Source organism: Octopus bimaculoides, chromosome 1, assembly GCF_046866305.1.
Source record: "Octopus bimaculoides isolate indiv1 chromosome 1, ASM4686630v1, whole genome shotgun sequence".
Classification (NCBI taxonomy): domain Eukaryota; kingdom Metazoa; phylum Mollusca; class Cephalopoda; order Octopoda; family Octopodidae; genus Octopus; species Octopus bimaculoides.
In genome coordinates, this window is record NC_142928.1 from 199,633,454 (window position 1) to 199,646,831 (window position 13,378).

General features: G+C 36.4%; 1 protein-coding gene across 1 annotated transcript; it reads right to left on the reverse strand.

Annotated features, from left to right (window-relative positions):
- Positions 1–10,168: 10,168 nt before the first annotated feature.
- LOC149137943 (uncharacterized) lies at positions 10,169–11,709 on the reverse strand. The gene has a single exon (XM_052974062.2). The coding sequence runs from the start codon at positions 11,707–11,709 to the stop codon at positions 10,510–10,512; it is 1,200 nt and encodes a 399-aa protein (XP_052830022.1). The 3' UTR covers positions 10,169–10,509.
- Between the last annotated feature and the right edge of the window lie 1,669 nt (positions 11,710–13,378).

A 13,378-nucleotide genomic window follows, 5' to 3' on the forward strand; every position in this document is an offset into this window, starting at 1 on the left:
TCATTGTTTTAAATACAAGTTGAACGAAGTTTAAGTTTAAAATAATAATGAAGATAAAATTAGTACATATTTAACCGGTGTAATAGTTAAAGCTATACTATTTAAAGCTAAAGACGTTTATTTAATTATGATTAAAGATCAATTGAATAATAGAAAAATACAAGATTATTTATTTCTACAAACGTAATAATAAAAAATATGAATGAAAAAATTATGAATGGAAAAAATTATGAATGAAAAAATTAGGAAAGAAAAAATTATTAAGAATAAAAGGTTAAACTTTATATATATATACAAAGTTTTGATTTAAAAAAAAAACTTTAACGATATTATAAACTATAAAGATTAATAATTAATCAAATAATATTAATCAAAAATAATCGAAAATATATCAACACTATTCCAATCGAAGTTCTATTATGTTGAAATGAAACTATAACTTCTAAATAATATAGTGTTAAATAAGTTATCTATTAAAATAATCTATAAAGAACCAAATGAATAGTATAAAAACAAGAATACATATTATTTTCAAATAGTAGAAAATCTTTAGCAAAGTGAAAACAGTACTTATCCAAATTTTTCCGTAATTCAAACTGAAAACTTATATATATATATGTATATATATATGTGTATATATACATGTGTATTTCTATGTGTATGTATATAGTATATATATATATATATATATATATATATATGTACCTATATAGTTAACGCAAAGCTTCTGCGGTATTGTTTGTAACGCACATGGTAATTTCTTGAGGAGGGAGTAGTGGAACGACTGGCCGAGGTAGGTTCGGTTATGCTTTCAGGTTGTGTCGAGGCGTGATGTTCACTCGTTCATACTTGCGCGGTTTGCTAGCATAGTCGAATGTACTACTGGAATATCATACCGATGACGGAAATTGAATATTATCGTTCATAATCCAGGAACGCGTCTATGATTAACTTTAAATGGCTAGTTTTCATTGTTTTTTCTTCTTGTTTTTGCCTTTGTGAGTTACAAGTAATGCTATCTGTTGGAGTCTCAGCTTTTTTAGCTGCTATTTCTGAACTTCGGTATATGGTGAAGCAAATGCTTGCTGATCCCTTAATTATGTTTATATATGTATATGTAGTGAAACTAACACCTCGATTGCCATTACATACAAAACTACCTATCGCCATTAGATACAAAACTGCTATCGCCATTCTTCTCATTTAAATATAAATAAGCGCAAGCGTAGCGGAGAACCCACCAACCTTGTCATCACGTGACTGATTATTATTTGAAGCGGCAACTTCTTCGAACCGTTCCCGCCAGAACGCAAACTGACCAATCACAGCCCTTAATAAGGTCACGTGATAGTGTTTTTCTGCTACCGTCTTGGAGCCGATAATTCGCTATAAATAGATCAACTCATACCCAGCAAATTTGTCTCGGTTCAGTTCTCTTTGAGATCTGTTCTGTGTACCACACGACAGCAGCAGCAGCGGCAGCCAGCGACACATCAACAGCTTCGTCCAACGATGACCACCGCTGCCGCCACATCAGCAACACGAGTCTACGACTACTAACCAGCATCATCGTCATGACCAACGCGATTCTACGATTACTACTAACCAGCATCATCGTCATGACCAACACGATTCTACGATTACTACTAACCAGCATCATCGTCATGACCAACACGATTACTACCAAGCAGCCTCAATCACCACCAGCGTCAACACGACTTACTATGTACACCAAACCAAACCTCCGCGGCACATCTCTCTCTTCGACTCTGTTAGGTGACTCAGCTTCACCACGGTAAATAAACAGACGAGATTTCAGCCAGCGACGAACGACGAACATCTGTATAACAAGAATCACGGCCCGGCATGGATGCCACGACAACACAACTAGTGATCAGCTCTGCCACACACAGCCAACTCACTTCACATACAGACTCATACTATTGTGTACTCAAGAACTGGGATAAATGCTCACGTGTTATTGACTCTCTTTCCATCTGCTGTAATAACTCACATACACATACATGTATCACTCACATACATACTTTTCTTTGTACGACGGCCTGTCTTTGATTATGTTCTTATATGTCGCATTCACACTCTCACATACACATACATCATTAACGCCATAATAAATACCTCTATTATTCATCTTATACGGTTGTGGTCTTTCATTACTGGTCATCTATGTTATCGTAGTATAACATATTTTGTATATCATCATTTGATATACTATTTTGTGTTCGACCGTGTGACACCGTTTAAATAAAAGGAGACCTCTTATTTCCATTCGTCACCATTTCTCCTTTTTTGAGTTCGCACGGTCGTCCTAATTTCTGAACTTCAGTATATGGTGAAGCAAGTGCTTGCTGATCCCTTAATTATGTTTATATATGTATATATATATATGTTTATATATATATATATATATATATATATATATGTAAGGTACGACCGTGCGAACTCATAAAAGGAGATATGGTGACGAATGGAAAAACCGAAGACTCCTTTTCTTTAAACGTGTCACACGGTCGAACACACAATAATATATCGAAGATGATATACATGATATGTTATGCGACGATAACATAGATGACCAGTAATGAAAGACCACAACCGTATAAGATGAATAACAGAGATATTTATTGTAGCGTTAAAGATGTATGTCTGTGTGAGAGTGTGAATGCGACATATAAGAACATAATCAAAGACAGGCCGTCGTACAAAGAAAAGTGTGTATGTGAGTGATACATGTGTGTGAGTTATTACAGCAGATAGAAAGAGTCAGTAAATGACACGTGAGCAATTATACCAGATCGTTAGTACACTATAGGAAAAGTTCTGTATGTGAAAGTGAGTAGAGGCTGAGTGTGGCAGTGCTGATCACTAGTTGTGATGTCGTGGCATCGATGCCGGGCCGTGATTCTTGTTATACAGATGTTCATCGCTGGCTGAGAATTTCTTGTCTGTTTAAGAACTCTTGTCTGTTTATTTACCGTGGTGAAGCTGAGTCACCTAACAGAATCGAAGAGAGAGATGTGCCGCGGAGTTTGGTGTGGTGTACATAGTAAATCGTGTTGACGCTGGTAGTGTAGAGGCTGTTTGGTATTAATCGTGTTGGTCATGATGATGATGCTGGATAGTAGTAGTAGACTCTTGTTGCTGATGTGGCGACGGCGGAGGTCATCGTGGCTGGACGAAGCTGCTGAAGTGGTCGCTGGAACTGCTGCTGCTGTAGTGTGGTACACGGAACAGTTCTCAAAGAGAAACTGGACCGAGACAAATTATTGGGTATGAGTTGATCTATATATAGCGTTAAGAGGGCTCCAAATGCCTTTAGAATTTTACTCTATCACGTGACCTTATTAGGGGCCGTGATTGGTCAGTTTGCGTTCTGGCGGGTAAGGTTCGAAGAAGTTGCCGATTCGAATAATGATCAGTCACGTGATGGACAAGGAATGGGTTCTCTACTACGCTCGCATTTATTTATATTTAAATGAGAAGATTGTATGTAATGGCGATAGTAGTTTTGTATCTAGTGACGATAGGTAGTTTCACTACATATATATATATATATATATATATATATATATATATATATATATATATATGTATATATATATATATGTGTATATATACATGTGTATTTCTATGTGTATGTATATATATATATATATATATCATCATCATCATCATCGTCGTTTAACGTCCGCTTTCCATGCTAGCATGGGTTGGACGATTTGACTGAGGACTGGTGAAACCGGATGGCAACACCAGGCTCCAATCTAATTTGGCAGAGTTTCTACAGCTGGATGCCCTTCCTAACGCCAAATATATATATATATATATATATATATGTATATTGTTTTGGGACCACTACTGTTCATAATGGCCCTCTCAGACATGCCCTCAGTCACACAGAGAGCCACGATCACAAGTTATGCAGCTGACACAAAAGTCTCACAGGTAATACAGAACCCTGAAGACATTATGCACCTGCAATGTGAGCTGGATGAAATATACAAGTGGGCTGAAAAGAATAACATGCAGTTTAATGCTGAAAAGTTTCAAGCCTTGTGCTATCAGCATGCAAGACTAAATGCAGAACCCATTAAATACACTGGATCTGGAGGGACTGCAATCCCAGAGGCAGAGACAGTGCAGGACCTGGGCATCTACATGAGTAATAATGCATCCTTTCATGTTCATGTTGCTAAATTGTCAATGAAATGCAGGCGACTGACCGGATGGATTCTTAGGACTTTTAGAATAAGAATATGTATGTATATATATCTATATCTACAGGGTGTCCACAAGGTCTGGGTACATGGAGTAAATAAAATCATAACATAAACAATTATATATAAGAAATAATAATTTCTTAAAGTATGTGTTAATCCCATGTACCCACACTTTGTGGACACCCTGTATATGTATATCATCATCATCATCATCGTTTAACGTCCGTTTTCCATGCTAGCATGGGTTTGACGATTTGACTGAGGACTGGCAAACCAGAAGGCTGCACCAGGCTCCAGTCTGATCTGGCAGAGTTTCTACAGCTGGATGCCCTTCCTAACGCCAACCACTCCGAGAGTGCAGTGGGTGCTTTTATGTGTCACCGACACAAGTACCAGTCTGGCAGTACTGGCAACGGCCACGCTCAAAATGGTGTTTTTTACATGCCACCTGCACAGGAACCAGTTCAGCGGCACTGCAACGACCTCACTCAAATTTTTTGTTCACATGCCAGTAAGTTTGCTTCTACAGGATTTCTATTCAGAACATAAAGAGCCACAAGAAATGCAACTAAGCATTTTGTCTGACGCACCAATTCACTTACCCCATATCCTTGTCAATAACCAGTAATTAAAATAGATTTAAATGACATCTTAATTTTAACACAAGGGTTGTAACTGCTTTGATGGTAGAAGTGTTATCTTTCCTTGGGAATATACTGGAGGGGTTTCAGTGCTTACCCAGTTTTAATTATGATTAACTAAAGTTGTTCCTGTCTTTTATGATTGTGGATGAGCAGCTGGAGGTGGTCACAACTGGAGTGCCTTTTATTTTAATAGGTACAAGGTATTAGTTCTGAACAACGAAATGTAATGTGTGTTTATGTTCCTGCAAGGGACCCAAAAGTAGTCTTCAAATAGCAACCAAATCTCCCTCAACTATGAGATTGTGCATGTATGAACAAGAAAATGAAGGTTTCTAGCTTCTCAATTATGGTTTACGATCAGAAGGTCTTCAGTTCAATTCCTGGCAGTGCATTGTGTTCTTCAGCAAGATGGTTTACTTCACGTTGTTCCAGTTCAAAAATTAGTTGTACCTGTAATTCAAAGGGCCAGCTCTGTCGTTCTGTATCATGCTTAATTTTCCTAAGAACCACGTTAAAAGTATGCATGTCTGTGGAATGCTCAGCCACTTTCAAGTTCATACCCTGAGCAGGTTGTTTGGTTGATCAGATCAACTGGAACACATTGCTGTAAACAGCAGAGTGCCTTTGTGAAGAAGGGGTCCTGAGGCATTCTTGAAATAACAACCAATTCTTCCTCAAATTATTCACCAAAAACCATTTGTTTCCAATTTTGAGGGGAGGGAGAGGCCAATTTATTACATCAATCCCAGTATTTGACTGCTACTTATTTTATTGACCATGAAAGGATGAAAATCAAACTCAGCCTTGACAGGATTTGAAATCATAACATAAAATGCCACAAGAAATGCAGCTAAACATTTTTGTCGCATGTGCTACCAATTCTACAAACTGACAGACTTACCAATAAAGAAAATATTTAAACATCTAAATTTTAACATTAAAATTGCTGCTACTTTGTTGGTTTGGTCAGTAAAAAGGTTTTTTTTTATCTCTTTATTAAATGTTGGTTTGGGTTTTAATACCTCCCCAATTTTAAACAATTTCTTTTTTTAACTAAAGTTGTTTTATTATGATTGGGGACAATTAGCTAGAGACGGTCACAATTGGACTGTCTTTAATTATAATAGGTCTGGTAGAGTACAACTGACCTGGAATAAACAACAAAACATTGTGTGTGAGAACAAGGGTTCACAAGAGGCAGTCTTGACATAGTAACCAAGTCTCCCTAAAATTTTCATGGTAAACTCCATAATTGAAATCAATTTAAATATATTAATTTTCTCTTGAAAATTGTGGCTGTTTAAGTGGTCCAGTAGGTAAAGAGGTTTAGAAGTTGTAACATAACACAGATGTGGCAGTTTCAAATCCCTTCCAAGGAATAAAAGGGGTCTTATTAAATAGTTTACAGCAATCAAATTTATCTCAGCAAAGAGATTGAGTGTGTGAACAAGGGGTCAAAAGCCAGCCATGACATGATAGCCAAATCTCCCTCAAATATTTGTAGTAAGCCCAATAATTGAAATAAATTTAAATATCTTAATTTTCTCATAAAATTTGTTGTTGCTTTGATGTCCCAGTAGGTGAAGATGTTTAGAAGTGGAGGTTTCAAATCTCTGCTAGAAATTACACGGATTCTAATAAAATATTTTCATTTTTTTTTAAGCAAACAAATTTCACTCAAAGAGATTTTGTATGAACAAGGGGTCACAAGGCATCCTTCAAATAGTAACCAAATCTTCTTAAAATCTTTATAGTAAAACTAGTAATTGAAATATATTTAAATGTCTTAATTTTCACATTGGAGTTGTTGCTGCTTTGGTGGCCCAGTAGGTAAGGGTGTTTAGAAGTAATAACACAGAGGAGAAGGTTTCAAATCTCTTCTAGAAATTACAAATTTTTTCTTTTTTTTTTATCTCAAAAAAGAATTTAAAATTTTAGTAAGACCCCCCCCCCTTAATGCAGGCCCTGCATGAAGTTAAACCCTGTCCAGGTTGTTTGCATATGTCTATACCCCACAAGACCACTGAGACACCCAACAGAAATATGGTTACTTAATGAGTATTTCAAACCTATCACACGTAAAGATTAGAGAAAAAAAAATTTATCACATCACAACTGAAGATCAATAATTAATCACAAATAGGTTTTACACATCTCTGTTTGAACTCCAAAATTAGGGACCTGTTTGGAAGCCCTTGTGGGTAATGGCATTGATTAGCAAGTAGGGTTTTAATGCACAGGGAGAGGGTTTCAATTTGTAGCTCTATCAGAGAATTACAAGAGCAGTGGAGTGGTAGTGAAGAGGGGGGGGGGGTTATTTTTTTAATTTTTAACTATCTCCAAAGGCTAAAGAAGAAAATAAAAATTTTTTATACAGGCCATCACTAGTGCTCCTGAGAGGGATTGAACCTTGCTCAGGATGTGTAATTATCCACAAGACCATGAAGGCAACAACACTAATGCCTGCAAAAAGGAAGTTATTTAAATTGATTTATATGTCAGATATTTACTTTTACCACCAAAGTCTGCACTTGCAGTTGGCTTCACCTAAGTTTGTACCCACAGCTTCCTTGGTTCCGTGGTGCCCGCCAACTCAACCGGGCATCAGAACGATCTCTATATTACTGGGAGTTTATGTTTCTAAATATGTCACTGAAACTATGTCCTCAAGAAAAACGGATTTGATTTTTGAAATCTGTGTCTCAATGACAAGGAATCTGGTTATGATTGATCAGAAAATTTAATTCGTAATGCTAAATAACTCATCTGTTAGATATTCCAGTCCTTTCTCATCTCCTCCATAAAGTTCAATGTTGAATAAAATCATAATTAAATGAATCTTCTGTATTTTCTTTTACCCAAAGCCATGAAATCTTCAATACCTCCTTGTATGAGTCAATGACGAAGACTTCTACATGATTGCTAAAACTGGTAGAAATAGTAACCAAAATCTCCCTCAATTCACACCATACTATCTTACCTATGTATGACAGAGTGCTGAAAAGTTCCTGGCTTTAAGTGTATTGCTAAAGGCCTAGTTGCAGGCCCAACCTTCCGAGTTTTACTTAGAAAAACTGAAGGACTGCTGCAATTAGTGTGTGAATCCGAGAGAGGAATAGATAGGTGCTGGCCCATGATTAAGAGTGGTTTTCACTCTTATTTCTAGCAATGATGATTTACACCCTTACTCACTTTAGTAACATTTGTACTTGTGCCTTTGGGTTTTTAAATTGCAGATACTAATAGAAAGACCGTCTTCCAGGCGGTTTTCTGCTAGCCCCTTGATAATATTTTCACATTTGATTCCCAATTATTTCTTTGCATAATAGGGCTCACTTGCTTAGTAAATATTACTTTCATTATTTTATCAGTCATAGTCTTTTTTAAACAAACATCATGGTAGTCCAACAACAGAGGGAGAAGCAGTTTATCAAAGCCCATCTATAAGCTTTGCAGTGTGTATGTGTGGGGGAGAGAACATTGTAAACAATGAATAAAATAAACATGAAATGATTTTGTATAAATAAAAGGGCATTACTACAGATGTATATGCCCCCAACTTTGTTGCCTAATAACATCCAGAAAAATGGATACTTTTTAACAAAATTTTCTCCAAATACCACGTAGATGTTGTGGCTTCAGAGTATATAGGGATTTATGGGAAAGAATTTTTCCGAGGGAGTGGAGAGGAGTTTTAGAAAATTCACATGATCTGACTTTTTTCCCCTCATAACTGTCAGGAAGATAGATATCTTTTAATGAAAATTTATACAAATCTCTTTCAAACGTCATAGGTTATCATTATGAAAACATTTGTGGGGAAAAATTTTTCGGAATTTTCGCCATTTTTTTTTAAGCCACAGCCTTCGAAATGATGGGATGGGGGCATCTTTGTATGCAAAAAGTCTTGAAAACTTATTTTTTTTTTTACATCACACTATTTTGGCCTTTCTTTTTTTTTTTTTGTACTTCAAAACCACGGGAAGAGCATTTTTGGTAAAAAAAAAATTTTTTTTTAAATTGTTAATATTTGCAGAGGGAAAAGTGAGTGATTTAAGGACGATTTGGCTGTTGTTTCTAGCACATCCAAAGACAACTCTCCTCCTTTCTATATCACTCTCATATGTATTGATGTTTTTCAATATTTTTTCCCCAGAAATACATTTATATGCTATAAAAAAGATAATTTTAGAAATTATGAATTTTTGGCAACCCCACTCCCTGTCCACAATTGTTTCTGTTTAGAACTTAAAATATTGGAGAGCCTGAGAAGGTCATTGCTGGCATTTATCCATAGTGATTTTAAAAAATTACAAAGAGGTACTTGCATAGCATGTGACTTGATCTGAGATCGTGTGCTGAAACAAAAACAATTGCAGCATAGATATTTTGTAAGCCATTCAAGGACACACAAAAACCACGACACTACTTTAATACAGAGGTCCCAATGCATCTATGTAATGATATGAAGGGCAGGGTTAGTTTTTAGGGTTAGGATGTCATTACATGACCACACAGCATACATTTAAAATGTTTCGTATGTAATACTGTATTTAAGTAGTACCGTTAAGGGACCTCTGCATTTAAGAATTACGAGTTTCACTTAATTAAAATTTTATTTGTGGCACTTTGAAACTGTGACCTGTTTTGTTCACTGACAAAACTTAGTGAATGTGTTGCAGCACAAAGTTTTGTCAGTGAGCACACACACTTTGTGTGTATGTGTGTGCACGAGTGTGTATTTGTGTGTGTGTGTCACTGCTGAAGTCACTCTTGCAACTTGTTTGTGTATATATTGGCTTAGTAGTATAGAGTTTGGAAACTGAATAAGATGCAAGTTTCGAGTACTTGTCAGTAACTTTTTTCTTCTCCTTGTCTTCTAATAATAATTATCCAACTTTCTAGGCTCTTCCCACAGCTATCCTGCATATTACAAGCCAGCTGTTTTGAACTCAAACGCTTATTTTTGCATGGTTTTTATGGCTAGATGCCTGTCCTGATACCAATCAATTTACAGGGTGTCCTAGATGCTTTTTTCTACTGGAGTCAACAAGTAACTCACAAAATAAGAGTCCCCATCAAACAAGTGGGGGGGGGGGAGTAGAGTTTGTGCCAGATGTTGAGAGGCTAAAGTATGACAGGAAGTTTAGGTGTCTACTTGCAAAGGGAGATTTGTGGCTGCTGCACATTATGAGTTTGGATAGGAGTAGATAGAACGATGAAGAGGTGTCAGAACATATTCAAGGTAGGTGAGTATAAATGAAAACAGTAAAAATGTTTGGGTACAAGGTATATGCAGTAATTTTATGAATACTGTAAAGTAATGCATTCACAAAATAATTTATAGTAATAAAAAATAGAAAAATAAAATTTGACTGACTCAATTTATGAACAAAAAAACCACTTGTGTAATGTCACACGTGATTACAGATATTTTCCTATGTGGAATAGGCTTGTTGCATGTTGATAAAATTACTGGAGCATCACACAAGAATCATCAATATTCACAAAATTTATTAGATGTAGCAACAATAAAATGAATAAAAATCATATTGTTCCACAAAAACTAAGTAGTACACTTCTTGTAGTGGGTTTAATAAGATCCAAATGTTGTCATTGATAAATTACTTTTCTATATGAATACTTAGATGAGTAGTTAAGGGACTTTTTTGAGAAAATGGTTTACCACAGATATCGCAGTGATATGGTTTTTCTCCTGTGTGAATACGTTTGTGTATAGTTAAGACACCATTCTCAGAGAATGATTTACCACAAATATCACAGTGATATGGTTTTTCTCCCGTATGAATACGTTTATGAGTAATGAGATTACCTTTTTCAGAGAATGGTTTACCACAAATATCACAGTGATAAGGCTTTTCTCCTGTATGAATACGTCTATGTATGGTTAAGACACCATTTTCAGAAAATGATTTACCACACATATCACAGTGATATGGTTTTTCTCCTGTATGAATACGTTTGTGTATAGTTAAAACACCATTTTCAGAGAATGATTTGCCACAGATACCACAGTGATATGGTTTTTCACCTGTATGAATACGTTTATGTCTAGATAAGATACCATTTTCAGAGAATGATTTGCCACAGATATCACAGTGATATGGTTTTTCACCTGTATGAATACGCCTATGAGTTGTTAAGTTGCCTTTTCCAGAGAATGATTTACCACAGATATCACAACAATAGGGTTTCTCTCCTGTATGAATACGGTGGTGAGTAGTCAGGTTACCTTTTTCAGAGAATGATTTACCACAGATGTCACAGTGGAATGGTTTTTCTCCTGTGTGAATACGTTTGTGAGAAGTCAGGTCACTATTTACAGAGAATGATTTACCACAGATGTCACAGCAATAGGGTTTCTCTCCTGTATGAATACGTTTATGAGTAGTTAAGTGACTTGTTGCAGAGAATAATTTACCACAGATGTCACAGTGATATGGTTTTTCTCCTGTGTGAATGCGTTTGTGAGTAGTGACTTCACCATTTTGAGAAAATGATTTACCACAAATGTCACACCGATATGGTTTTTCTCCTGTGTGAATACGTTTGTGTCTTGTTAAGTCACTTGTTTGAAAGAATGACTTACCACAGGTATCACAGTGATATGGGGTTTCTCCTGTATGAATACGTTTGTGTCTAGTTAAGACACTTGCTTCAGAGAATGATTTGTTACATATATCACAGTGATATGGTTTGTCTCTTGTGTTAATATGTTTCTGAATAGTTAGGTTTCCTCTTTCTGAGAATGATATTTTGCTGATGTCATTATGGTATGATGATTTTCCTAGCTCTTTTGGCATTTCTTCAGGATGTAAAATGTTAATTTTTACGTTTCACACATAATCTGTCTTTCCAAAATTATTCTTCTCTCACCACAATATATGGATATTTTTCTTGTTTTTATATATTTATTTGTTAAAGTGTTTCTACTGTTATATTTTCATCACTTGAGATGTTTGTCGATATCTGAAGGGGATTGCAAATTCCTCTGTAACATTTTTCAAGTTTAATTAGAATTCAAAATCATCTGAACATATTCCAGGTAGTCAAGATTAGAACTGCTGCTATTAATTTCAATTCAGAAGATACATTTCACCATAATTTACTCTTTAAAAGATAATAAATGTTGATGATGTAGCTGAGGCAAGAAATAATTTAATATCAATGTCATCTGATAGTCTGAAATATAGAGAAACAATATAAGACATAAAAGGAAGAAACAGAACAGCAGGAATTTTACAATAAACTTTACCTACAAATCATTAACTAAACTTTAATTTATTACAATTACATTTGGAAATGGGCTGTGCGTGAGAAGACCCGGCAAGCCAAGTAAGATCGTTGCCAGTGCCCCTGGACTGGTTCTTGTGCGGGTGGCACATGAGATGCACCATTTTGAGCGTGGCCGTTGCCAGTACCGCCTGACTGGCTCCTGTAGGATTTTCGAGCGAGATCGTTGCCAGTGCCCCTGGACTGGCTTGTGCGGGTGGCACATAAAAGACACCATTTCGAGCGTGGCCGTTTTCGTGCGGGTGACACGTAAAAGCACCCACTACACTCTCTGAGTGGTTGGCGTTAGGAAGGGCATCCAGCTGTAGAAACTCTGCCAAATCAGACTGGAGCCTGGTGTTGCCATCCGGTTTCACCAGTCCCCAGTCAAATCGTCCAACCCATGCTAGCATGGAAAGCGGACGTTAAACGATGATGATGATGATGATGATTCGAACTCAAGACTGGCTGCTTGTGGAACTCTGATATGCTGATGACTTCATACTTATAGCTAGACTTACAGTAGAAATAGAGAAGAAAGTCCATGCATTAAAGGAAACCTGGAATCAAAAGGCCCTTCAAGTTAATTTGACAAAGGCTAAAGTATTGGGAAACAGGCCTTGCTACCATTAGGGAAATGTCTTTGTTCAAAAGATAGAAAAAGAGTTGGTTGAAGTTCCATATATCGTACTCAATGCAAACTATGGACACACAAGAGCCAGAATGGAATCATGGGCAGGTGAGGAGCACTAAACATAAAATGTGCACAAGAAATAGATGCTCTTAACCCTCAGAACCCCAGTGGCCGCTAATCCGGCTACCAACTGCAGATTCAAATACAAATTCCAGCTGCCAGCCACAGATATAAATACCCCAGTGGCTACTTTACTGGCCAGTATTTTCTGCATTGGAAAACCAGACGGTAACTGCTGGTTCTACTGGCACCACAAACACCAGTATTGGTAATAAAATAAATAAAAAACAAGTGCTAAGGACAATGTTGCTCTCTATTTGGAATTTATTTCAATATGAGAGACACAAAACACATTTTTGAGACATTGAAACAATATTAGATGGGAAATCATTATTTTGGCTCTTGGAACCTGGAGGTGAGGGTGCTGTGGACAATGGTTATCTGGAGTTCAAAAGGTTAATTACTCAGGAAAATTCCTAGTAGATAGTTTCTGTTACCTTGTTTGA

Bases quoted from the DNA above. Each gene is read 5' to 3' on its own strand.
- LOC149137943 (XM_052974062.2), bottom strand. From the start codon at position 11,709: ATGCCAAAAGAGCTAGGAAAATCATCATACCATAATGACATCAGCAAA.